Genomic DNA, 27,153 nt, shown 5'->3' on the forward strand with positions numbered 1-27,153 from the left:
TTATGTCAAGAGCGGAACACTACTAGGCAATACACTAACTATTCGTGTTTCATAATTTTCTGAAAACGGTGATTTAGTCATGCGTTGGAGTTTGATCTGATGCGGCGTTGTTTCGTTGTCGGCATAATCCATTCATCTAGCGAAGATGGAATATGGTCTATTGGGCTGCTTGAGACCATTGTCTTCCGTTTCGTTATCAGTATGTACCCCACAGTATCAACCAAGTTAATGCACATACATGAATACTTCTAGAAGTGAACGTTGGTCTTTCCAACACGGTAATGAAATTGGCAAGCGATGAAGGTCGTACGTAGTTTGCCTTTAAAAGAATGATCTGCACAACTAAGGCCTCCGTAGCCCACCGTGGGACACCGGATATGCGTGTAAAATTCCGACATTGTTATGCCGGTTTACACATACTGACGTTTCGCAGATTACCCCCAGATTACCCAGATTAGCACTTACGTGCAACGGCAAAACTGTTCAATTTATCGGTTGGCCTCTGTGAGTTATGTACCGCTGAAAGACATTTTATAGGTGACATCACAATATGAAGTCACTTTAAAGAGATCCAGGAGTCTCCGCAAATCAAGGTACCTCTTCTCGACCAGTACAAAAATGAGGTTGTTTTCTGTTGTAGACCACAGTTTTCTTAATGCCTTCTTAATACCGTGAACCCGAGTCCAGAGAGCCATAGCCTAGCCTGATGCGCTTAGCCAAACCAAAAAGCCAATGAACGTGCTAACCAACTAATCTATTGAACACTGACGTGTACAGACATGTGCAGCCCAGCCGAAAACGGGTCGTTGTTCATAAAGCTCACGTGGAATGTTCTAGACGGGTCAAAAATGGTGCTAAAAATAGGATTCATCTACCAAGGGCAAGTAACATTCCAGTGAAACGAATATTGTTGCACAGCACAGAACAAGGAAGCTCACCGGTCAATTGTAATTTTCCACCAGAAGCGTTTAGAGCAACACGAGTTGTGAAGTTGAAAGTCTATCTACCCATTATTTTCCAGATATCTTTGGGAATGACTGTGATATCGGAAGCGGTATCGAGTTGCAGACGTACCTGTGTGTTAAGACAACTTTTCCACCAGAAGCGTTTAGAGCAACACGAGTTGTGAAGTTGAAAAGAGGTCTACCCATTATTTTCCAGATATCTTTGGGAATGACTGTGATATCGGAAGCGGTATCGAGTTGCAGACGTACCTGTGTGTCACTTAAGACAACTGACGAATTTTCTCTGACGTTTCCAATCCGGGTTGAAACTGACTAGTACTGGTTTGGTGTGTGGCTTTGAAGGACGCATTGTTTGCTTGAATGGTTTGTTGCCTTGTTGAGAGAAGGTTGTGCGGCAGCACTCTTCTTTGTATCCTTTTTTGTGGCACTTCTGACACTGGTGCTTCTTGAAGGGGCAGAAACGGGCGAAGTGCCATTTATTGCACTTCCAGTAAGACGTAGGTGGCTTACTGAACGCCACCGATTGCTTCTTCGCACCTGGCCTCTGAATAATCTTCGAAACGGCATGCACATGGTCAAATTGAGATAGATTAGTACGATCTATAATTGCTGTATCGTGCTTGAGATTTAGTAAACTTTAGCACGCCATTATAACCGTTTAAACGTTGACTGATGGATTCTGTTCAAACTTGCTTAACAATCGAGCTCGGATGTCGACATCTCGTGGTGACTGTAGGCCACAGATAAAGCTGAGACATTTAAATTGATCTTCTGTCCTTTTTCTGAGTTTGAATCTTTCACACTGACGGTTCAATACGCTTGCATATGTAAGATAGTCATCAATGCCCGATCTAACCGGATTCAAACAGTTGCAGCAAAAGTTCAGTGAAGAAGACGGTTCATAAAAAAATATCTTTCAACAGTTGTGCAAGTTCATCAAAGGAAAACACCTTCGGGGGATTTGAGGGAAATAAAATTAATAAATTAGTCATGCTTGCTTATCTTGAGCTTTCGGAGTAACAGTCGCGATTTCAACCATCATCCAACTCCGCGTATTCCATCCAAAAAATGTCTTCGTATCATCGTAACCATGATTCGAAAGTAGAATCGGATTCCCTTAAACTCACGCCTTTTAGGGCTTTCGATTGTGAACAAAATGTGATCTTGGCGCTCCTCTCCAGAATTTGGTACCTCCCGGTCCAAAAGCCGATTCCGGTTCTACTTCTACCGGGATATTTAAACCACTGTGCGTTTCAGGAAAAACGGTATCCCAAATGTGGTACGCTGTCAACAAGCAAACGAAACTAAGTTTATTCATGTGACCACCGCAAACTATTGTACGTAGTTATCAGCTTATCGATCGTCACCACTGCCTCGGCTACGCGTTAGTCTCTAAGATAGCAAGTAACTATAGTGAATCGGCTATTGTGAACGGTTGGAATTCATTTTGCCCTCACGTCATATTAGCTGGGCTGTTGTGTGGCACTTGGACAGACGGAAGTATGTAGGGTCTAAAGAGGCTCAGTGTCCATCAGCCAGTGGTACCCACACTAATGGGAGTTTCAAACTTTCTCTACCGAAATTCTGCTGTGATTCCTCCGCATCAAATAGCAGTTTTTTTTTAATTCAACCTGAGAAGTAGTACATTGGTATAATTGCTTCAAGCTCATCCAGTCTTCTCGCAGTCAAACCACATATCATCAGCTAGAGCCAAATCGTGCAAATCCAAACCGAGCGTCTGTCGGGCACATTTTGGCCGGGTTTATAAAGAGCGAGGATAGCTGCCTCTTGGTTGAGGTCGTATCTGTGAAAGCCTTAACCAGCTACGATTTCGTGCTGACCCGATGAAATGTGAGCACCATGATTACGCACGTGACTCAAAGTTTGCTTCTTAAGATCCCTAGCATTAAGGCTTTTTATATATTATGCCCCCGTTGCCCTCATCCAGTAGCCTTTAAACCCTGCCACGATTATTTAGGTCTTTTTGGCTAGTTACAAATATAGAATTTGAAGTAGACACTTTACTGGAAAAATAATGAGCGTTAAAACTATTGTATAAATGGGTTAAGTAGTTCGGTACTTCACTTCATACGGTACTTCAATTTATACGGGAGACTAACCTGATTCCCATATGAGTCACTCGTTCTTCAAATGAATGCACTTGACTGGGACGCCTCATGGTTTAACTGTAACCATATTCCAGTATCGCAGTACACTGTATATACGTAATACACTACTCATAAGGTGGCGATATCTCGAATGTCGTAGCATCTGAGTCACGAGGCTGCCTGGTGCAGAAAACTCAGTTGAAGAACAACACAAACGAGATATTAGGCTGGTATTCACAGCATTCACCCGTGGAAATCCATTTTGAGTGCAAGTGAGAGTATCTTGAGAAATTTGGGTTTGTCTTGAGCAGACTAAGCTGATGGAGATATGTATCTCTAAGGTTCCGTGTCTCTGTATACCAATATTAAGGAAATTTACGGTATTCACCAACTGTCTCAAGTGCGCCATTGATTAGTTGGTATCAAGTAGTATCTCACTGACGAACTTAAGCGGTAACACAAAAGTGTGACCTTGAAATCTCCGAATCTGGATGCAAGTATTTCGTCTCTGCTTGTCACTCATAGAAACACACTGCACCGTCCCTAACCTAAGATTCGTTTCGATTGTGGCGTAGCTTTATGCACTCTAGAATGTAGTGTTTTCTGCACGCCTACTCCGTTAACCCTGAGACCAGTGATGTCAGCGCTGTAATACTTACTTTTTCGTCTCAAAAGCAGGCGGTTCATTTCACATCGAAATAGTAATGTAATTAGTGTGAGGAGATTTGATATTTTTGTGGAAATTTCGTCCTGTAAGTGGAGCCAACCTATGCTGAAAAGCCGAGAAGCTCTGTACAACTGTTTCACTCTAATCGGAATTCATCAGCAGTGCGCATCTCACGAAACTCCGGAGTCTCGAACCCATGACCTCCTGGCTAGTAGTTTGAACACTTAACCGTTCGGCCACGGGCGGCTGATCAGCAGTGTGATCAACTCGCACTTAAACAGGATGTAGCGCCGCTCATTCTTCAATCACGGGATCTACATCACGTGGTCACACGTGTTAGCTGGCTCAGACGGAAGTTTCACTCATTGGGTGAATTTTATTCATCTTCTGAGCTACTTATAAACTGTTGGTATCCATAATCTACCGAACTTCTCATAATCTGCGATAATCCCCGGGGGAAAGTACTTGTCCAGCGATTGAAAATCCCATCTGAGAAGTTGTCACCCGCGAAACCGGCCAACACGTGACCACGTGATGTGAATTGTACAATCAACGGAGTACCTCGTTGAACATGGTGCTCGCAGTGTCATTAGCTAGGTACACAAAGGATATATAGCAACGTCTCTTCTAGCGTGCTCATTGTGTAGGGTGCTCTTATGGGAAAGCAACGTCATAATTTTACTTACTGTCTGCGTAGGGTGTTGTCATGGCCCAGGGAAACTCCAAGATAGAGAACAGCCCGCCAGAATGGACCCAACAAGGACGGAGCGCATCAGAAAACGAAAAACCAATTTGACAAGAAAATGTGCTCTCTAGTTTGTCCTCATAACTCTTCAAAATATCAGCAACGAAACATCACTTTTCGTGGTACAGTGTGCCTCAACACCTCAACGTTCGTGCACATGATGTACTTTAGAACTCAAGGATATGATAGTCTGTTTTCTTGATCCTCATGCAGGTCACCAAAATTTTTTTACACTATTCAGCCTGATCATTGCCACCATCGACTGCACTTTGATCCAGTTACGGCTCATAGATAGCTTGTCCAAATGAAAGTAAGCATTCGCTGGCTATTAATGAAACCAGATACTTGGTTAGTTATCCTGAAACCTGGATGAACCAGCTTTTGACCTTGAACGACAAGTCAGTTTGATAACGAATAAATTTACGCAGGCAGAAACGCATTCTAACCACGTAGCAGCAAGTACCTTTGGTGACCAAGACAGAAAAGAAGAGTGAGCAGCTGTGAAGCATGTCCACGTGTGTGGGACCAAAAACGTCCGAATACCTAGAGACACGAACTGTAACAAATAATAGCAATCGCTTCTCCCATTTTAAGAATCCTCTACCTAATCAAATGGAAAACCTATGGAATCGATCAAGGAGTCGCTGTTTCAGAAGCGACTAAATAATGATCGATGGGTTAATTAGTGGATAGTTGACAGAAAATCTTCGTTTGTCTGATTGACCGATTTACAAGACGAGAGCAGTTTTAGATATCGGCTAGTTCATATGGATGAGTACGTGTTGTGACCGATGACCTGAGGTACACTGGCGTGAATTGCATTTGCGTCAGGTTTCTTCAATTCACCCCAAACCACAATCCCACTTGAGTTACTACCTACAAAATGCGTCTGCCCGGAGGTGTCGTTCCCGCGACAGTTGTCTTGAGAGGAGGAAAATCATGATATTTGGTCGGATTGAACTTTCCAATCTAGAAGTAAGCTTGTCATTTTTTTCTGTGACTGACAAATCCACTCATCGTCGCTTGACTCGGAGTGCGCACAACCACTGTCTATGCCATCAGCTGCTCTGTGGCTCCTATTTTGCCCACAGTGGACTGTTTATCCATTTCTTTTACCTTGATCATCAATCCTTTTGGTATAAATCGTAATCCCGCCACAAGATATCTAAATTTTCCCAAGTCTGCTATTTGTCCCGTGTCTAGCTCACGTCCTGCAATCGTTGAGTCCTTGTTCAGTGCCCGATATTCGTCTGCTTTTCTGTGTGGTCCCACTAATTTCCTTTGGGCTCAAGATTTTCGGTATGTAGTTCTTTGCCCTAGGTAGATTAGTGAACATAATTTCTTGCATGCAGCCCCAAGTTAATTTGACTGATGAAGTTTTTATGTCAAGAGCGGAACACTACTAGGCAATACACTAACTATTCGTGTTTCATAATTTTCTGAAAACGGTGATTTAGTCATGCGTTGGAGTTTGATCTGATGCGGCGTTGTTTCGTTGTCGGCATAATCCATTCATCTAGCGAAGATGGAATATGGTCTATTGGGCTGCTTGAGACCATTGTCTTCCGTTTCGTTATCAGTATGTACCCCACAGTATCAACCAAGTTAATGCACATACATGAATACTTCTAGAAGTGAACGTTGGTCTTTCCAACACGGTAATGAAATTGGCAAGCGATGAAGGTCGTACGTAGTTTGCCTTTAAAAGAATGATCTGCACAACTAAGGCCTCCGTAGCCCACCGTGGGACACCGGATATGCGTGTAAAATTCCGACACTGTTATGCCGGTTTACACATACTGACGTTTCGCAGATTACCCCCAGATTACCCAGATTAGCACTTACGTGCAACGGCAAAACTGTTCAATTTATCGGTTGGCCTCTGTGAGTTATGTACCGCTGAAAGACATTTTATAGGTGACATCACAATATGAAGTCACTTTAAAGAGATCCAGGAGTCTCCGCAAATCAAGGTACCTCTTCTCGGCCAGTACAAAAGTGAGGTTGTTTTCTGTTGTAGACCACAGTTTTCTTAATGCCTTCTTAATACCGTGAACCCGAGTCCAGAGAGCCGCTTGATAGCCTGATGCGCTTAACCAAACCAAAAAGCCAATGAACGTGCTAACCAACTAATCTATTGAACACTGACGTGTACAGACGTGTCATGTGCAGCCGAAAACGGGTCGTTGTTCATAAAGCTCACGTGGAATGTTCTAGACGGGTCAAAAATGGTGCTAAAAATAGGATTCATCTACCAAGGGCAAGTAACATTCCAGTGAAACGAATATTGTTGCACAGCACAGAACAAGGAAGCTCACCGGTCAATTGTAATTTTCCACCAGAAGCGTTTAGAGCAACACGAGTTGTGAAGTTGAAAAGAGGTCTACCCATTATTTTCCAGATATCTTTGGGAATGACTGTGATATCGGAAGCGGTATCGAGTTGCAGACGTACCTGTGTGTCACTTAAGACAACTGACGAATTTTCTCTGACGTTTCCAATCCGGGTTGAAACTGACTAGTACTGGTTTGGTGTGTGGCTTTGAAGGACGCATTGTTTGCTTGAATGGTTTGTTGCCTTGTTGAGAGAAGGTTGTGCAGCAAGCACTCTTCTTTGTATCCTTTTTTGTGGCACTTCTGACACTGGTGCTTCTTGAAGGGGCAGAAACGGGCGAAGTGCCATTGCACTTCCAGTTGCCTTGTTGAGAGAAGGTTGTGCGGCAGCACTCTTCTTTGTATCCTTTTTTGTGGCACTTCTGACACTGGTGCTTCTTGAAGGGGCAGAAACGGGCGAAGTGCCATTTATTGCACTTCCAGTAAGACGTAGGTGGCTTACTGAACGCCACCGATTGCTTCTTCGCACCTGGCCTCTGAATAATCTTCGAAACGGCATGCACATGGTCAAATTGAGATAGATTAGTACGATCTATAATTGCTGTATCGTGCTTGAGATTTAGTAAACTTTAGCACGCCATTATAACCGTTTAAACGTTGACTGATGGATTCTGTTCAAACTTGCTTAACAATCGAGCTCGGATGTCGACATCTCGTGGTGACTGTAGGCCACAGATAAAGCTGAGACATTTAAATTGATCTTCTGTCCTTTTTCTGAGTTTGAATCTTTCACACTGACGGTTCAATACGCTTGCATATGTAAGATAGTCATCAATGCCCGATCTAACCGGATTCAAACAGTTGCAGCAAAAGTTCAGTGAAGAAGACGGTTCATAAAAAATATCTTTCAACAGTTGTGCAAGTTCATCAAAGGAAAACACCTTCGGGGGATTTGAGGGAAATAAAATTAATAAATTAGTCATGCTTGCTTATCTTGAGCTTTCGGAGTAACAGTCGCGATTTCAACCATCATCCAACTCCGCGTATTCCATCCAAAAAATGTCTTCGTATCATCGTAACCATGATTCGAAAGTAGAATCGGATTCAGTATCGTAGTGAAACTCAACCACACTGTTCACAAAGAGGATTTCTTCGTTTCAGTTCGAATTTCCAATTTGTGAAGGATTACTTCGACTAACCTCAACTAAGACTCTTCGAATTTTGCCTGCTGCTGTTGCAAAACCAAAATAAGTTGTTCATGTAAAAGTGACATTGTTTCTGTTGCTATCTCATTGTGGAGCACAGTCTTCCCAATGCTTTCTGAATACCGTGAACCCGAGTCTGGATAGTATGTTGATAACCTGATGCACTTAGCTAAACCAGAAAGCCAGTGAAGTTGCATATCATGTTTTTAGTAGTTTTTTGTTTATTGTTTACCAAGTACTTCACCTGTTCCGCTTTACCCAGTCAACATATTTTTTCTTAATGAAATAATTCAGCTGAAATGCGTAGTGTCCGAAAAAACACGGGTTGTGAATGTTCTCCCTCAACGTATCCTGGACAGCGAAGACCAGCTTATAGTGTCGTCCATGAGTCACTTTCAGACGACGTTTGACTCACCTGACTCAGGTTTCCCAGAGCAATGGAAGATGGGATTGCAAGCCGCGGTAGATGCTTTGGGAGTGCAAGACGGCACACATAGAAATTTCCAGTTGCCAATGTATGGAGACCTTTGTGAGTACTATCATTATTTTGCCAGTTGTGTCGGCTTTTCAATAATTTATATGTCACGTCAGATCAAGTCATTTTCACATTAATTTTGCCTCCCACCAAGGTATCAAGCAAACTGTCAAATGAACGCGTAAGCGAAGCATGAGAATAGAACACAGTGAAACGTGTACCTTAAGACCGAACTGGAACCCAGTGCAATGAGTATGACTAACGCAGAAAAATATGTGCAGTGATAAAACTATGGGAGAACCGCTTAGGAACGAAATTTACCTCAAGATGTAACTAACAAAGTAGAAGCCATCCTGCTTCATATTAGTGACCGAAAGACTAGGCGTTCAGACTTCTAGGCAGCAAGTTCTTACTGGAATTCCATGAGATGTGTACTGTTGGCGATTCTCGATAAGTCTGTTTCTCGGCTTTTCAGTATAGATTAGCTCCACTGACAGGATGTAATCTTCGTTGAAATTCCGAAATCTCTCCACATTACCAACACTCATACGCACGCACGCACCAGCTTCATTCCGATCAATTTGACCATAACTCATGTATGAACTCCACTGTTAACCGATCGCAGTTCAGTATCGCTTGAAGGATTGTTGTTTGGTCCACAAATGTGTGGCTGTAAACCGTAGGCATCAAGCGTCCCCAGGCGTCAAATGATGAGGATCAGACTACATGAACCAGATATGCGAGTGTTTCCTGAAGCAGGTGCGACCTTAGTTCGACGTTTAGCTGACTGAGAGAATTCCTTGCTACATTTTATATATTCGGTTAATTTGTTTTTCAGCAGTTACAAGCTGGTCTCGTGTCCATTACAGTGTCATCCTGAAGAAAACAATTTGAATCTGTTTTGGAAGACAGGTTTTAACCTATCGAACTGAGGTAGCGGTTGCGCATAAAATCATATTCAATTCCTTCACTGGTACCTCTCTACAGTCCACCTTTAATCACACACCCACTTGGTTGGTAGTCATTCTAAAATCATTCAATAATTCGTCGTGTGTAGGCTCAAGACGGATCCAGAAGACCATTTGTACGTTGACTTGATGAAATATTCCTGGCCCGTTTATGCCAGTATGGTCTCGCTGCCTCAACAAGACAGAAAAAAGAACAAATTTTTCTTAAATCGTCTGTTTCAAACCCATCAGCACATATTGATTGCCTTCTAAGTCCTTGAAGTGTACTGCTGGAAGTTCACTTGCTCCTTGGAGTGGTTAAAGAAGTAGCACGCAATAATCGCAACCAGCGCTGGCGAAACTGTTACACAAAAGTTAAGATACAAAGGGTAACTGTTGAAGTGTCCGAAGAAAAATCTTTCGATTAAGGACTGTTAACTGAACTTGAGCATTTTTATAAGATACCTAATGGTAATATCGTTGGAGGACAAATTTTCAAACCTATGGCAAATTAGAATTCAGACCCAAAATTAGACATAACGCACTACTCATTTGGTTGCTGAAACTCCTCTGGCAGCCCACGACCGCTTTCACACTTTCTACTCAGGCTCATCAGGCAGGCACAAAACCCGAGTTCCCGTCAACCTTACTTGCTTTTGAACCCAAACTGGACAGAATTCCACAATCACACTCATTTGCATATCAATTTGGTTTTGTTGGGAGACGCAAATGAATTCTTCCAAATCTATCGTTTATAATGATTCGTTTCACGAGGGCTTCATGATTAAGTGGGTAAGATTTTTGAGATTTCGCAATACATTGTATGGTCGTTAATTTCTCTAAGGTTTCTAAAGAAGAACCAATAAATAAGAGATTCAGCTTAGTTCCGAGTAAGCACTCCAGAGAAACCGATTAGGAATGTATATGGATATGTATATATGGGTAATGATAAAACTGAAAGTGCATCATCCTTACTGTGAGACCAACTTGATCCTCTGTGAAACGAATAATTGTGAGACTTGAGACAACCGGAGGCATTCCTCTTGAAAGATGACTGGACTACGAATTTACCCTTTTCCAAGCAAACCATAATGCGCGTAACATATCACTTAGCGTATTGCACTGAATATTTCGAATCAGGAACTTCCAGACTGACTGGCCAAAAGATTCACTTTCAAAAACACAAATGTTCTCGACAATAAGATTAGTATGAGGATGCTGCTACACTTTCCTATGTTTGCAGCTACCGACGAATACGTGAGTAAGTGTACTGGGTGTATATGAGCAACTTTTAAATCTAATTTTCAATAGAACTAGCCTTCTTAATCGCACCAGAAAATTCAGATGTTGGTTGTATTCAAGCACAAGAAGCCTTTGGACAACTTACATCTTCAGATTTACATGCATTTTTGTCGTGGGTTCAGTCCGCATTAATGGAAGACTAAACATCTATAGAGTCCTCCATCGCTATTTTATCGATTTCTGATAAGAATTCGCAAAGCTTTTAAGAATATCGAGCATTTTTTATTTTTAACCAAGTATCCACATAGGGTATCACGTGCAAAAGCTTTTTCGTTGACACAGTGACAGCGAATAAGTTCCTAAAACTAGCGTCCTTAGGATGTAGCGTTTGAATCTTGCTGGAAAATGAAATCCATAACGTTTTGAACGAAAGCTCCCAGCTTTCAATCAGCTATGAGCAACCGTCAACTACATCAATTGAGTGAACGTATTTGTGCGCGTTTGGGATTCGAAGTTGATGAAGTTTTTTTCATTTTGAAAGCTTAATCACCCAGGCATTTTCATCCGCATTCGAAATCTTGATTTTGCTGGACGTTTCAGCTTGCTGCTCCTCTCTGTGACGGGCGTGAGCTAACCAGGTTTCGGAGGCAAGGAAAATTGATTTTGTATGGGATGCTTGCTTTACCCACGCCACTCATCGGAATGCCGGCACGTAGCCGGAAATTTCCCCTGATTCTTCATAGTCACGTGCTTAGAACTGCATCGATTCATGTTTAATCCTTCCAGTAATAGGAAGTGTTGCCGTCTGTCAACTGGGTATAAAAAATATAGGGGATTCCTAATAGTGCATACTTTGTTGTGCCTATTTAGTGCATGAATGTTTTTGTTACCCTCCAATAAACGGAGGTTTGATAACGCAAAATTGCAAAGCAGAGACCCAATATTCTGTCAGAATGGCTTTTAAATTCTACTTGTGAATTCTACATGTGAATCTTCATCCTCAAGAAACGTCTGTTTGACCTAGTAGGCCCGGTACTTCGCAGTCAGGTGACCCTAACAAATACCCATGTTCTGCGTAAATGGTTATCAGAGCTTTATGAGAACCCAGCTAACTGACTCAGGAATACTTATCATGGGGCAGGTAGCGTAGGATTCACTGTTATCAGTGATCTCACGGCAGCAAATCAGCTCAGGTTGATCTGAAAGTAAACCCTGAAACCCAATTACTATCAGTCGAACGATTACAAGTGATAATGATGATTCTCAATCGAACTTCTTTGACAGTTTCAAATTGCGAGTTGTCTTCAGATGTCCTTATATGGCCACTTCAACTCAATTTTGTTCTCATTTTACACGGTGAACTCTTCGTTCAACTTCTTTGGTTATCATACCTGAACGGTGAATTCAAAGGCTGCAAAACTTCGATGGTATTTAGGCACTCCCACCTTTCGGTTTTCTGAGGTGGGTGACTTTGTCACCTGTTCTTTTTGAGTTAAATTCTTTGAACATCTGTCTTTTCAGAAACAGAACTAGGTATGTTCGTTCAGAATTTCGAAAGTCACCTTGACTCGGCAAGTGACAGATCGATTGAATGTAGGCTGGTAAGCACATGTTTGTTTTACAGACAAATTTACCGACTCACCTATTGAAATGTTCATGTTTTGCATACTGGAGGGCCAGAACAGTTGGACTTTGTCACCTGTTCTTTTTGAGTTAAATTCTTTGAACATCTGTCTTTTCAGAAACAGAACTAGGTATGTTCGTTCAGAATTTCGAAAGTCACCTTGACTCGGCAAGTGACAGATCGATTGAATGTAGGCTGGTAAGCACATGTTTGTTTTACAGACAAATTTACCGACTCACCTATTGAAATGTTCATGTTTTGCATACTGGAGGGCCAGAACAGTTGTCTTGTTTAGAGCAGATACGCACCCCCGCCATTTTAGACTTGTAACCTGTCAGATCCACAGAAAACTACAAATAATGCAAAATTCTAGCCTACTACGGGAAGTCAGCACAGAAAATCCTTCATTTCGGTGATTCTGAAAGTAAAAAGAAACGTGGCACGCCCTATGGGCTTCGGGGATTTGTACTTTGGGCGCACTACTAAAACAAGGCAGACTGTATTTATGGACGCTGTTATTCTTATGAGACCACTGGGCTCGAGTTTTCTGGTATTGGAACTCACCAGCAGTGTATATCCTCGGCAGCACCGATTGCCTGACATACGAGTTGAGCGTGCTACCACTTTTTTACAAACGCACACTCAGTGCACCTGAATTTACACTTTTTAAACGGCAAAATTGTTCATCCTTGAGCATGCCTTATCGGACGACGACCCAGTATCTTTCTTCCGGTTGTGTCGGTCAATTCATGCAGCTCTCAGGAATTCCCAGTCAAGTAATACCATGGACGCTTGAAACCTTCTGGTAAATTTTACTTAGTTGTAAGAGGTTGTAGTTTTTGTGGACTTCCCGTTCACATCACTCATGTTTGAAAGTGCTCCTCATGTCCTAGCGCTAATATGCTGACAAGTGACTGTTCGAAGAGTCAGGCAAACCAATCAAATCACTCAAACATCGACACGTTTACCTATGTAGACCTGAAAATCCTGGTATTTCGTGGGTATGGCGGTGGAGTGGTGGCAACATGCTCGCCTCGAATGTCAGATGACCGGCGCTGAACTAATCTGTAAGAATAGTAAAACTCGAGTCCAGTACTTCCTTTCTTTGGTGTTGACTCACTAGAATAACTGGGTCAGGATAAGGAAATGACTGTCCAAACGATTGTGACGTGAACGTGAGTTCTACGAATCCCGCAACTAACAAGATTTTTTACTGAGAATGTCGGGTGACATGTGATACAAATGAATACTAATCCGAGCCAAATCCCGCTTACTTTCTTCATCACAGGCAGTTGCGTTCACTTAATGGCAAAAGTCGTGCTTTTTTCTCATTAGATTGACGGACTCTAACAAATTCGGTATACACGATCCACCACATGTGCGCTACTAACAGAAAACTAGATCGGGTAATCGTCGCCCACAGACCGGCTACCGGCATCAACATAGTTCTTGAACTGGTCAAACGCACTATTTGGCCACGTTTTTTAAACACGCATTCTGTCGTTTTCGACTTGTCGATGTTAGTTTAGTAAGAGTAAGTTAAATTCGAGAAACGGTTGCTGATGTATTCGTTTTTCATCCCCAAGTTACAGAGTTCTTAACTATGTGATGCATTGGCCCGAAAAATTGGCCTATTTCCCGACAGCCGGCAACCAATAGACCTTCCATGTATTCTGATGAGATGCGCTGGACACTGAATGTAGGATATTAATTACTTTGCCGCTTGTTGCATGCGCCGGCACCTAAAAACCAGCTAATTCCTAGAAGATGCTAATGAACAATAGCAATCGGGACTCATCCTGGCCTTAATGATTTCTCGCGACACTGTTTCGTCAAACGATGCTGCGGAGTAATCAATAGATGATACAGCCCAGAAATATTTTCGTGGAATACTGAACTACTGATTTACACCTCACAATATTCAACCTAAGTAGCCATGACCAGTTAGCCCTGATGGGAGCTAGTCAACAGGACATCAAATCCGCTATAACTATCGATTTTCTAGGGTCTCTTTTAGAAAAAACGCTGCAGTTTACAATGATTTTGTCTACTTTGTTCTCCTAAGTGGGACCACAAAATGTAACCCTATGTTCCTCTCTCCATCACCTGATTTATCAGCTTGAAAGTATCTTCCAACTTTTGGGGCCCTTGAAGTACTGCTGCTATCCCATGGGACACGTTTTGTCACGGGGTGGAATGGGGATCTACGCAACAGTTCGAGTCCAGGTACTTCGGTCAACGCTGACACCACATCTAGGAAAAAGTGCGTATTCGGATCTGACCTTTTTTGAGCTCCTGAAAAACAAATGTGAATGGGCATCGTTCTCTGTTTTCACATTCCGAGATGTTCCCTCGTATGGTAAGTTAGTTTTTGAGTAAAAACTCTGCATACTACACCAGATTAATTAACATTCATGTTATTCATGTGTTAAAATGTGTCTAGGTTGCTTTGAAATTCTAGTCTAGCCCAAAACAATTATCCGATTAACACAATTTTACTTAATTAGCAAACTACCGTGGATAAATTTGCTTCGATTACAGGACGAAATCTCTACAAAAAACCAAATCTATTCAGACCACCGGCAATAGTAAACTATTAGTTTATACAAAATTCTGTGGTTGCTAATAGTCTATAGTAAGCTGCGCATAATCCATAAACCAATTTTCAAGAGTATTTTGACCAAATTCCCTGTCACATGCTGATCACCTCGCAGCACGCTACTAATAATCTACGAGTAGTGAAAATTCCGACTGATAAATCGTCACTCGAAGAGCCAGTCAACCGGTGGCCATGTAATGTGGATCACGTGACTAAAGCACGAGCGGAGCTATGCCGTGCCTATGTGATGGCTGATCACACAGCTGTTGAATCACTCGAAGCCGAATGGCTAGGTGGTCAGTGACGGTCGAAATTTCTGACTGGAGATTCGTGGGATGAGCACTGCTGATGTTTAGCAATAAGTTTGAAGCAGAAACAACTGTACAGAAACCCTCAGTCTTTCAGCGCACACTGGCCACGCGTACAGGAGGAAATCTGCATTAAAAATGTGCAGAGCTCGTCGAACTATCGACAAATGCTGTTGTACGCAGTTTTCTCAACAGCAAAACATCATTTGTGGCGGGAAACCTATCACGGTGGTCTCGCTAGCTCGACAGGTACATTCATTTGCATACCTGTTTGGTTCTCACGAGCGACCCACTTGAACTGCATCTAAATCTCTCGTTTGTGATGTGCTTTAACTGAATATTCTTTTCAGTAGCCTCCTTAGGTTTCAGGTGGTATGACATTCGAAACATCGCAGTTCGCTACTGATAACGTCGTTGGAAACTTCGAAAGCTGACAAATGGTTTCGTTTTTCTTGCGGCTCGCCAGGTAGGCACAGCCACCGAATTTTAGAAACGAAAGATTCAGAGGCTATTCAGTTTGGTCTCTTTTGAAAACCAAAGTGATAAGCAAATGAGTGCATAGGACATAATTCGTGCAATTTTGGTTCAAGTAAAACAGGATGTTGACAAAAGCTTGGGAGTGCGCATACCTGGGGAGCTCCAGCAAGGACAAAGCCTCCATGAACTGCCGAACGGCTTTCAGCAACTTAATGATTGGTTTTCTTCATGGTCTGATTATTTTTAATGAATCACGTAGAATCAGACGGTGGTTAGTTAGGCAAGCTCACGTGAAAATTTCACTGGTACAGAGATACCACCTGCACTTCAGAGGCAGTCAAATGACCGTGACATAGAAGTCCTCGGACAAAAGAATCATGAGTACATGTTGAATAATAAAGATGAGTAGGCACCATGAGGAAGTTTGCAAGGGGGAAGGACGGAAAAGGGCCTGAGTATGGTTGTATTTTCAAACAAACTGGCCGTATCCGGCTCAGATAAGGTAAATTGGGCACTTCATTTTCAAATGATCATTACAGATAGTATTATTCATTCACTTCACGCTCATTCATATCCTGCTTAAAATTCGTGAAAATATAGCTTTCCTACCAAAACTGTGTAGTGATTTAACTCATAAACATACTGTGACTAGCATTTCCATACATCGTGTTTTGCAGCATTCTATAGTGATCCTGATGATGAAGAGAATTTTAGTAAGTGATTTCCTTAATGTTTTGGGTCTCCAACTCTGTGTCATGTGTCTATTATGATAAGTCTTTTTCACTCAAAGTATTTGGCAATGGAACAAAAAGTAAAAAGCGTTCTTAGCTTCTTGCTTAACCGATTTAAGTTGTTGACTGTTCAGTATTTCATCACCAGAATGTTTGAGACTATCGATATGCTTGGCCAACCAAACTGGGGATGTTATAGAGCAAGCTGAGTTATCGATTTTCCATCCACTTTGGTGGGAGGACATTTAAGTGGCACGCTTGCTGAAACAGGAGGAAACTGGAGGTGATTAAGTGTTTCTCGTTCATTTCAGCTAATGGGCAGAAAACCAATGCATTAGTTATGACCAACCTTATCGTGCAAAGGGGTCCTGAGGCATCCTCAAGAAAGGAAAACAGTTTGAACTGACTGAATGGGTTCACATAACGAAGTTGAAATCGTTGTTTTTAAGCAGTATTAACAGATTTGGAAAACAAAACCCACCGCCAAATTTGTGAAAATGAAAACCAAGCAAGATCTTAAATGTCACGTAGACAGAAACAGTCGGACGCAGTAGATACAATTATATTTCTAAGAATAACATGATTCCTAAATTGTATTCCCTAAAGTATATGCCAGTTAGAATACAGACAACTTTGCAGATGAAAATTTTATCTTGTCACGGCTTGGTGTGATGGTTAGCCGATAAAACTGAAACAATGAACTTTCGTGCTACCACTTTGACCAGGTGTCCGGTTTGGTTCGCTAGAAAAATTATCTTAAGGATTTTATGTTAGTTTGTCCAAAAATAGATATTCCTCAAGGAGAACTGGGCAGAGCAAGTGCTCCACTTCTTGAAAGCAAAAACGTAACCCATTGTTTCACCCTTGTGAAGGAGACGCAAGTTGTTCCCGAAACTTCTCATCATTAGGCCGCGTGGTTTCAATTTCGAGATGATTGCAACGAACAAGCAGGTTAAGTGAACCTCTGCACCAAAAAAACGTTGTCCTAATACACCTGAATTCAGCATTGTTCTTCAGTTTTACTACCTTTTTGAGCCTTTCTATACAGTTCTCCAGTTTGCGTTTCCCCTAAGTTCTATCCTTACTGCTAGCCTCAACGTGAATACTTATAGCCTGCTACTGCGTTTTTCCAGTTGTCGTGGTGCAGATGTTTGCTATACAAGCCTGGGGAATCCACCAGGAAGATATCGCCTACAGGAATAATTTGGTTAGCCTTGAGAGCTCGGAAAACGTAGTAGTCTCAAAAGTACGTGCACTGAGGTTTGTTCTGCGGTTTGTTACCTATACTTTCTTTGCATTCTTTGTATTCTGAACTTATTGATTTTTGTGGCAATTTTGAATCGGGATCGGATTTAATGTATCAGTTTCCTAGATACTCTGTTCTGTTACACTAAAGCTGTGCAACTGACGTGGGCATTCAAGTGTGACCAGGTTCATACCAAAGAAATCAGTCAAGGCTGTTGTCGCACTCTAGTAACAAGTAAACTTATTTCACCACGAATCTAATTGGCAGCGAGATGTGTAGAATAGAGCTCATATCTACATCACTCTCATTTGACCAGCCCTCCTTCTGGCCTGAAGCAATTCGTCTGAGGAGTCCATACTGAGAAGCAAAACTCGAGTCAAATGCTTACTCCATTTGTTGTGGGCTTCACAGATTAGTTTCATCAGGACTGAGGATAGAATTGAACAGATGGGAGTGAAGCGCATCGAAGCCCTTTATGTAGCTGTGAACGGGTTTATTACATTTAATAGTAATATGGGCATTGAAATTGTTCCGCCCATCACAGAAACCATTTGACGAGCGGACGAGCATTGGATGACGACTCTGATAACATAGTGCGGCTGAGAAATGCAGGTGTCTTGGCGGTTTTACTTACTAAATGATTTTTGGAGAAGAAGCACTACTACATATCAAGATCTGTAAATATTGATGATATGGCCAGACAGCGGGTACTTTAGTGGTGAAGGTTCTCTTCCAAATTTTCCCATTGACCTGTATGCCCCATGTAATTCATACGGTCCGCTCTTGTATCTGCCTCTCTCCAGTGAAATAGAATAACCAAGCCAACTGAAGACAGTGCATGTAACAGTTTAACGAATCTTCATCAAGATGTCCTGGTTCATTTGGTCTGTATGTCATTCCTGTGTGCCGAATAACAAGCACAAACCATCCGATAGTGGACAACATTTTCCCCTTTCACACACACACACACACACACCAAAGCACCCACTCAACTCAAGGAAGGCAAGAAACATTGGGAAGGCAGAAGCATTGTGGCACTTTGTGAGTGCACATTAGCCAAAATCCTTCTCGTGTCGGTGGTTACTTGGGCGGCTTGATTGAATTCGGACGCTACTTCTGCCACATTTTTGTTGTTTTGTTGTTCTGGGTGAATGTCATAACTTGCTGTGTGAAGCAAGAGTGTGGATGTACTACTAGTCACACTTGCAGTAATTCAAAAGCGTGTCATGAATTCCCTTCCACATACTCCTGTGTGTATAATGAAATGTAACTTTCTCAATTGTTGAGTCTTCCCTATGATTTATACATATTAATATAATACTGATACCACCCATGTATTTGGTCTCCTTGAACTTTAGTTACAGCTGCGACTTGACATTCCGGTTGGCCTGTTTCAATGTCGGATGATTGAATATGCGAATATTGGAGATCGCACTGCGTTGGAAGCGCACATACAGATCCACAAAAACACACGGTACTGGGATGAGAAGAAACCCCAAACTGTTCCGCTCAAATTATCACAAGCACTGAATGTTCCTTGGGACCATCCCATGAACGTTCGATTCCGCCACAAACCGAAATATCCCGGTTTGGCAACCTGAAACGGAACCTCTTCAAGGTGAATTTGTAACTCAGCCAAATACAGCTTACAAAATGGTCAGTGTTGTACTGTGGCCGCGTCAGTAGGATCAAACAAACAACGTGAAAAATGGTACCCTACAACCTAAAATCAGAACGATCATAAGTGGTCTCATCGGGGGTTGACCACCCTAGAACGAGGTAGATCTCGGGCTAAACCCCTTGGGCTTTTGTAATCACGGCAACTGGTCTAGGTCAGGAATCACCTGTATGTTGTGTTGACTCTTATAGGACGCTTACAATGGTTTCGTTTAAGATGTCATCAGTGAGTTAAGTAAGACCCTTTCAGTCCCCAAAACTGACGACACTTGGCTCAACTCTCCTGGGTAGAAGAGGAAAAGAAAGCTCAACATACTAACTGTTTCGTTATGATAAACGGAGCTTAAAAGTCACTTTTTCGGCAAAATGATAGATTAAATCGATCAGGGACAATCAGACAGACCATGTGCGGCTATTCGAATATCGATGGAAGGAAATTTGCTGCATCTAACCCTTTGAGACCGGTGATACACAGCGTTCATCAACAGCAACACATTGGGAAGCAACATTGTCTCTGAGTAAGTGCCCAAATTCGGTTCAAATCTCCGCCCATTATTCATTGGAATATTTCACAGTGAAGAATTGAAAGTCATCGAAGGCCAAGGTCATCCAGCCAGCAGGTTTAACCTGCTGATACGGGCTTCATGCTGATTATTTCAAGGTGGGACAGATAATCTTGCCAGAGTTCAGGTGATGTTTTTGTGATATCCAAATTTCGAATACAGCTATCTTGCACCTCACAGACGACATCCATATCAACCGCGACATCCCCATTATCACGTGCGGCACTTATGACTTTGTCAGAATCAATGTCAGTGGGCTTTAAAGTGGGTGGACACGCTCATACATGCATACGTTTGAGGGGAGGAAAACCCTTTGGTGCGAAGTTACTTATTAGCAAACATGAACCAAGTGGTTAGAATCAATAAGATATTAAAACAAACATCTCACTGGCACATCGTTTTTTAAAAGCGAACATTACCAAGCGTCCCCTTGAACTTTCTTGGACGTTCTTTGACTATTAAACAATTATAACCAAACAATGCAACCTGACTCCTTGATTTCCGTAATAACCTACATCTTCCGTTAGATACGGGAAGAGCCGGGACATCAGACAGTAGGTTACTTGATTTCTTCATCAGTAGTATGCACCGTTACACTGATAGATCCTTGTCGTGTTGTGCGTCAATAGGTGGAACGAAAGATGCCTGTGCGTACACTTACATGCGCAAAGCTGACCTGAATTTGTTGCTCAATGCACAAATTACGAAGGTGGGATTTTCTGCGGCGAAATTATTCTTAGTAATAGGATGTTCGTTCCCTCTCTGGAGAGATTGGCTGAGACTGATGAACTATGACCTAACCAGCTGTGGTGTTGCATTTTATTATCACAATGAGATAGAAATGGTGGACTCTACTGGCAAGAGTTTATATCTGAACAACTAAGCCACTCCGGCACTTTTGAAAATCCGCTTCAGATGCATATTGTTTAGGAAGTAGTATCAAAAACATTAGGTAGTCAGGCCCAGGTTGCAGGTCATGAGACTTCAGCCGCCTAGGACTTTATGTTCTCATTTAGAGTCAAAATATGGGCGCAGAGTAATCCAGTACCTTTGTTAGTTTCCGGATGCTGACCGTAGGTCTACACATTATTCAGCCAGTTCCAGATAGCTGCTGCATTTTACTTACCGGAGGGAGGGACACTTCATCAGACTAGCTACCGAACATACACTAAGTTCCAAACATGTGGTTCGTTGCTTCTCGGATCCTCAATGATAACTAATTATGAGACTAGTAAGGTCTCAGATCTTCACCAGTCGTTATCAGGAAGGTCATATTCCTGAATGTAACCTCAGAACGAAACCTACTCCTCAACCAAAAATCTCAACAAGAAAGCCGGCAAGCATCCAGGCCAGTCAATCATTCTATTAATTCAGCAAAAGCTGATGAGTGTTCATGCACGCCACAGAAGCATGACCGAATGCGATCTGCGTTCATTCATTTCATAGCGGAACGATCGATGTTGATGGGTGTTCACTAACGCCTATCAGACAGCCTGGATCAATATCAGAAAGTCCCCTTTAAATAGCATGGGGCCGTTGAAACTTTTGCTCTCGCACGCACTTACTCTCTCGCACTCGCTTGTTCAGAATATAGCTGTTGTGTTCCCTTCTGTGAGTCTTTTTTCCGGCAACTAGGCACTGGAGCGGGCCAGCAGCAGATACCACAGATTTACGAATCAGCAGACATAACAGTCGTCATAATATTTATTCCATAATTTGTGATTATGTCATCAGGTATTCGGGCAACATCTGAAGTAGCCTTCCGAATAGGCCTACGCGGTTACCAGATGAAACGTGAACTCGGAAGTAGTTTCACCTATCTGGAGAACAAGTGGGTGGACAAAACAGTTGAAGCTTAGTTGGAACGCACGTTTCAAAGGGCTGAAATTATAAGAACGAGAATGACACTTGAGGATACTCGGTTGATTCGGTCGTGCTCGTTTTGAAGTCCGTGGCATGATTCAGCAGATTTTATGTGCAGCGTAACTTCCGGAATGTTCTCTTGTTTCAAATCGCGTTTCGCCATTCAAGATGCGCAGCACTACTTCAAGATTCTCAAACCTTGAAACTTTTTCAAATTAATAGCTTGAGTTTGTTTATACCTATTTGGCGGAGGCCTAAGTGGTGATTGCATGAATTACGGAAAGGAGAGTAATACTGGCCGACTTGTGGCATTTACAATAAAACCAAATAAATTGAAGCATAGAGTAACCACAAGAAATCATTAATTTTGTAATGTCTCTTGTAGGTTTTCAAACGTTGGATCACCCACCCCCTCGTAACTTAGCAGGAAATTGCCGATAACAGCGTAACCGAAGCAGAATGTTGCATGCATTTTATCTCCTTTCTAACCAATCAGAATCGAAACAGCACTGGATGAAGCCAACAGGGTTATGACACTTGAGGTTCATACCACTTATATCTAACAAAAATCTACCATCTCGAATAGTTTTCAACAATTTTATGAGTAGTACGTTAAGTGTACCAACTCCTTCCCACAGAGACACATCAGACAGCCGAACAGTTATCTAAAACCTGGAAGCCATTCAACAAAAAACTTCTACAGGTTCAGATTCCTTATGTAAGTGATAAGGTCTCGCTACTAGTTACGTTTCGACCGGCTACTTCGAAAATTAAGGAATGAGCGGAAGGATTAGGTGCCAGTCCATTACTCCTCTTGGTTGATCTATTTCCTTGATTTCTGGTGTTTCAAGGCCTACATTGAGTGTGCGACACGGTGCCTATTCTCAAGGAGTGCTCGATACGTGTGAACTAGCGAGCGTTTTGATCCGTGCAATCACCACCCACGTGATGCACCAGTTAAATCCGGCCAAGTTGTAATCCGCTGAAAGCCGGCCAACAGAATGCACTCACAACAGCCAAAGTAGTTGGAATTTGAATAAACAACCGACTCTCTTTCTCCAGGGGCGCCACCTGTGGGCCTTCTGTGGCACACGATTCAGAACCATAAGTCGATTCCCAATTTGTTATAGAGTTGCTTTTACTTACTTTATTGAATAACTTCACTGTAATTTGACGATCCTAAAATCATTTACGCGCAAATTGTATTGATGAGGCCATATAAAAATCATTCAGTTACTATCTATGTAATCTCTCCTGAAAAGTCCTAAATCTTTTCACACCACCATCAGTATATAAGTAAATCAGAGGATGAACAACTTCTCAAGATACCTGAAACTTCCGTCTGAGAAGTCGTCACTTGAAGAGTCACTCAATATGTGACCATGTGATGTTGGTTCTGTGATTGAAGGATGGTTGGGGCTACGTCCTGCCTTAGTGAGGGCTAATCACGCTGCTCGTCAGTAGCTCGTCGCCAGCGAGGTTAAATGTTCAACCAATGACCAGAAGGTTGCGGGTTCCGAACTCTCTGAGTTTCACGAGATGAACACTGCAGACTCCGGACAAGGATGAAACAATTGTACAGTGCTTTTTGGTTTTGTAACACAGTTTGGCTTCGTTCACATGACGAAACCTATATGGCAACGTGTGCGTTTTACATATAGGTGGGCATAATTATCAGAAAAGTTATCTGTCAGGAAAGCCAAAGGCAGTTGTTTGCGGGAATGCACAGGATTAGTGGGTCATGCTAGCTGTATTCTGTTGATATTCTGGCCACTTTCTTGAGATTCCGTTTGTGTCATCGCGTCATATTTTTTGGACTGTTCTCTGCGCCTAGTGTGCAAATTGTTTGTGGGTGTACGGATTACTGATTGTGAACCAGTGAATTATCGGCACCATAGTTAGAACACATTTAACGGTCTCCTTATGGACAACGGTTGTGGATACACGCGACATTCATATCCACGTCAGTATCTTTATACTCTCTAGCAATCAGTCTGTTTAGCTTACTAGCCAAGCTTGGATGATGTAGCCTTAAATTTCGTACTTATCAGAACCTATCACCACCGGATTTACTTAGGAACCTTCGATGAGCCAAGAGGAACAGCAGCGTATCAACACATGCTAGAACGTCCGCAGTGATACGTCGGAACAGACAAACGGGTATTTTTTAGTGACAGAGTACCCGCAGGCCGGTGCCCACTTGTTTGAAAGGCCGAAATGGGCTAACTATGTCTGGAAACTTGTTCTCAAGGATGGTGATAACGCATCGTTGGAACGGTGAAGTAACTGCAACTGCTTATAAAAAAACTGGTATGAAATTTACCCATTCAAACCATTCAGGGCAACTGTAAATGTTGAAGCACTAATGAGCTATTACAGTACATGCCGTCTCTGACCAGCGTACGGAATTTACTCAGAAGGCCTTTTTGTTCGCGCATAAATTGGAGAACCGATTGAAATGCACATGAATGCTGATTAACCCGAGGGACGTTTTCGGTTAGTTGTGCGATGGAGAAGTTGATTGTCAGTGACTGTCATAAAAACACATGTATTTCTGAACAAAGAAGCAACTTAAAACACAACAAGCAGCCAATGTACTGCCACTCCAATTGTTCCTTGGTATTTCCAAGGAGAAGAAGCTGCATTAGGAGGGGAATTAGGTATGAAATTTGATTCAGATCTACTGTGTGGTCTGAGTGTTTGCACTAATATTTAACTGTCCCCTAGGAAATTTGGCAACTACCAAGCAGTGATCCTGACATCTCGCCAAACGTTACCTGGTCCCAAATTTTAAGCGGTGCAAGTTCTTCCTCCATAATTTGCACCCACAACATGAGTGCTAATGGATAAACACGCAAAAAATTGGCTTACAACTGCATCGCGCGAGAAATGGTCTGTTTGCACATCTAGGGTGGAATGGGTTGATAAAGGCAGAGAACAGAACCCCCTCTGCGACTCAACCAATCAGGCCCATACATGTAAACCGCGACTGGGATGTGGACCAATCAGATAAAGACAGACAAAACACCACTCATGGGGATGCTGGGTACTCCTAGTGCGCGCTAGTGGCTGCCCGATTGGATCATTTTTACCAATGCCATTGACCATTGGTGAGTCGAGTCCCGGGGTCCTCATCCAGTTATCGACCTGACTCCGATTACTAGTTGGTGTTTTCATACTTCGTAGCTAGGTCACACACTGTCCACCACTCGGTCGTTTCCACTCAGTACACGACTGGGCAAAAACAGCCGTAGGAGGCAGCGGACTTCTGGCACACGGAGTACATTATCTAACCAGCGTAACCTATGAAGCGTAACTAATTCACCGATCGCTGCAGAGTTCTTCCTTTCTAGGGCCACCAGGCATCCTTAACGTAACAGATCCTATGTTCCAACCGGACACAACCAATGCTTCGGAGACCATGATGGTCAAACACTGATATTTTTCGAACGTTTTCTGCTCGAAGAGGCCACGTCTCTAATCCATAGAGCAGCATGGACCGTACTGCCGCCGTGTAAACTCTGTCATTGACAGACTGACGTCACACTGGTGGCATAGGAGTTGGAGGTTAGCAAAACCTTCTCTGGCTTCCCCGATCCTATAAGTAATCTTATCTCCACCAGACCTTATACAGCTACCCAAGTAAACAAATTAATCTACCACGTCGGTTGGCTCATCTGCAAACACGAGGTTTGGGCTCGCTCCCATCCAGTCTTGTAGTAGCACTTTACACTTCGCAGCGGCAGAGTTATTCAGGTTATTCAAAATGGTTGGAATTTTTGAATGATCTGAACTGAGAAGAGCGATATCGACTGCATACTCAACGTCTCTGAGGTTTCAGGTGCAGAGGGTGAAATTTCAAGTAGCACATCAATAACGAAGTCGAAGGGGAAAGGTGAGAGATGTCAGCTTTGTCTGATTGGACTCAGGCGAAGGCTTGCCATATACTTGCATGCACCCACAAGAGTTTGAATACAGAGCCCTCATAAAGGATACAGTTTTTGAGGGACTACTTTGATCGCCAAGACACCGTCAAATTTCTGACGATAAAAAGAATCAAATTAAGATTTCAGATCACGAAAAACAATCAACGTGGGGCGTCTGAAGGGGTGGCGCTTTTCGAGAATCAGTCCTAAAGTAAAGATATGAGTGTTGCAGCGTCGGCCAGGGCAAAGCCATTTTGGTTGTAACAAATTTGTCCCTTCGGACAATCGACCAACTTGCGCAAGATGATGCCAGGAAGCAGTAGAGATGTGACGGATACCCAGCTGATGCCATGACGTCCTTGTGCCCTTTTTGAAGACTGAGATGACGGTCAAAAAGTGCTATTCAACTGATATTCTGTTTTCCTTCCAAATCTCCTGTTGTAGGCTTGTCAGACTGTACACCAGGACCTCGCCATCTTTCTTGAAGGGTGCTGGGTGTAGACCATCCGCGCATTTGAGGCTTGATATCTTAAGCTGCATTTCGGTTTCCGTTGGCGCGCCTGTGTCATTGTTCAAATCAAGCCCCCTGGGCTCTTCCAGTTGTTGTGTTGGTGGAGACTAGTTAAACTCGTCTTGGAACTGCTCAGCACATTGCTCAAGACAACGATTTGGGGAGTGAATCATGGTTTCTCCTTTTCCGCCTATCGTCCCGTTGACACATTTTTTTCTTGAACGGTTGGTCAAATCAGCTGAACTAGGGTGCTTCTGGTGCCTGCATCAAAACCCTTCTCCAACTATTCGGCCTTCAAAATTCGCCAGCGCTCTCTGCCATTCCTCAGACTCTTGATTATCCGCTGTTTGAGGGATATGTGTTCACCCTCACAGTCGCTTGTTGTTAGTATGGCCTTTCTGGCAGCAACAAGGTTCGCTGATCTTGGTAATATTCAGCGTTCATTCAGTCGAGTCGGATGGCTTGGACAAACTGTTCTAAAAGCTAAGAGCATGGCATGTATAACCAGCTTCCATTCAACCTCCAAGCGATCTTCGGCATCCGCATGGCTGTGTGTTTCCAGTAGCTTTCTAGCCAGATCATCTCAATAAGTTTGAGCTACTGAAACTTGTTGAAGTTTGTTAATAGAACTGCTCTGTTTTGGCCCCTGCAATGCTGATGGAAGGCGGAGTGACAACCGGGCTCAAATAGTTATAATCAAAGTCAGACTGTGTACCCCAGAAGAAATCATATTATTTAGTTGACGCTCTCCATCGGCAACTGATAGCCACCTGGTACAAGTGAGTTTACAATTGTCTTTCGGTTTGTGGTCTCCCGGTAACTCGATGTGGGCGTTCGTTTTGGATGTAGTACTGGTCAGGAACAGATGGTAATCTCCAGACAACCGAAGCGGTCGCTTTCCATAATCCATACCATACTCATCGACCCCCCAATCTACCACC

At 42.7% G+C, this 27,153-nt stretch overlaps 2 protein-coding genes across 2 annotated transcripts in view; one reads left to right on the top strand and one right to left on the bottom strand.

Annotated features, from left to right (window-relative positions):
* T265_05588 (hypothetical protein) overlaps positions 1–7,801 on the bottom strand; it is a gene marked incomplete at both ends in the record, with an annotated part of 8,443 nt that extends 642 nt beyond the window's left edge. The window contains 8 exons of the mRNA XM_009170640.1: positions 1,075–1,214; positions 1,240–1,584; positions 1,630–1,878; positions 5,575–5,764; positions 6,463–6,568; positions 6,741–6,939; positions 6,965–7,429; positions 7,475–7,801. Of these exons, the coding sequence (XP_009168904.1) occupies positions 1,075–1,214; positions 1,240–1,584; positions 1,630–1,878; positions 5,575–5,764; positions 6,463–6,568; positions 6,741–6,939; positions 6,965–7,429; positions 7,475–7,801 (2,021 nt within the window). The remainder of the gene's footprint in view (positions 1–1,074; positions 1,215–1,239; positions 1,585–1,629; positions 1,879–5,574; positions 5,765–6,462; positions 6,569–6,740; positions 6,940–6,964; positions 7,430–7,474) is intronic.
* Positions 7,802–8,317: 516 nt separating this feature from the next.
* Positions 8,318–19,273, top strand: T265_05589 (hypothetical protein; the record flags this gene model as incomplete). The annotated part of the gene is made up of 5 exons (XM_009170641.1): positions 8,318–8,552; positions 10,689–10,702; positions 14,430–14,670; positions 17,560–17,672; positions 19,037–19,273. The coding sequence occupies 5 exons, from the start codon at positions 8,408–8,410 to the stop codon at positions 19,271–19,273; spliced, it is 750 nt and encodes a 249-aa protein (XP_009168905.1).
* Positions 19,274–27,153: the final 7,880 nt, after the last annotated feature.

The sequence above is a fragment of the Opisthorchis viverrini genome (genome assembly GCF_000715545.1).
Source record: "Opisthorchis viverrini unplaced genomic scaffold opera_v5_107, whole genome shotgun sequence".
NCBI lineage: Eukaryota > Metazoa > Platyhelminthes > Trematoda > Opisthorchiida > Opisthorchiidae > Opisthorchis > Opisthorchis viverrini.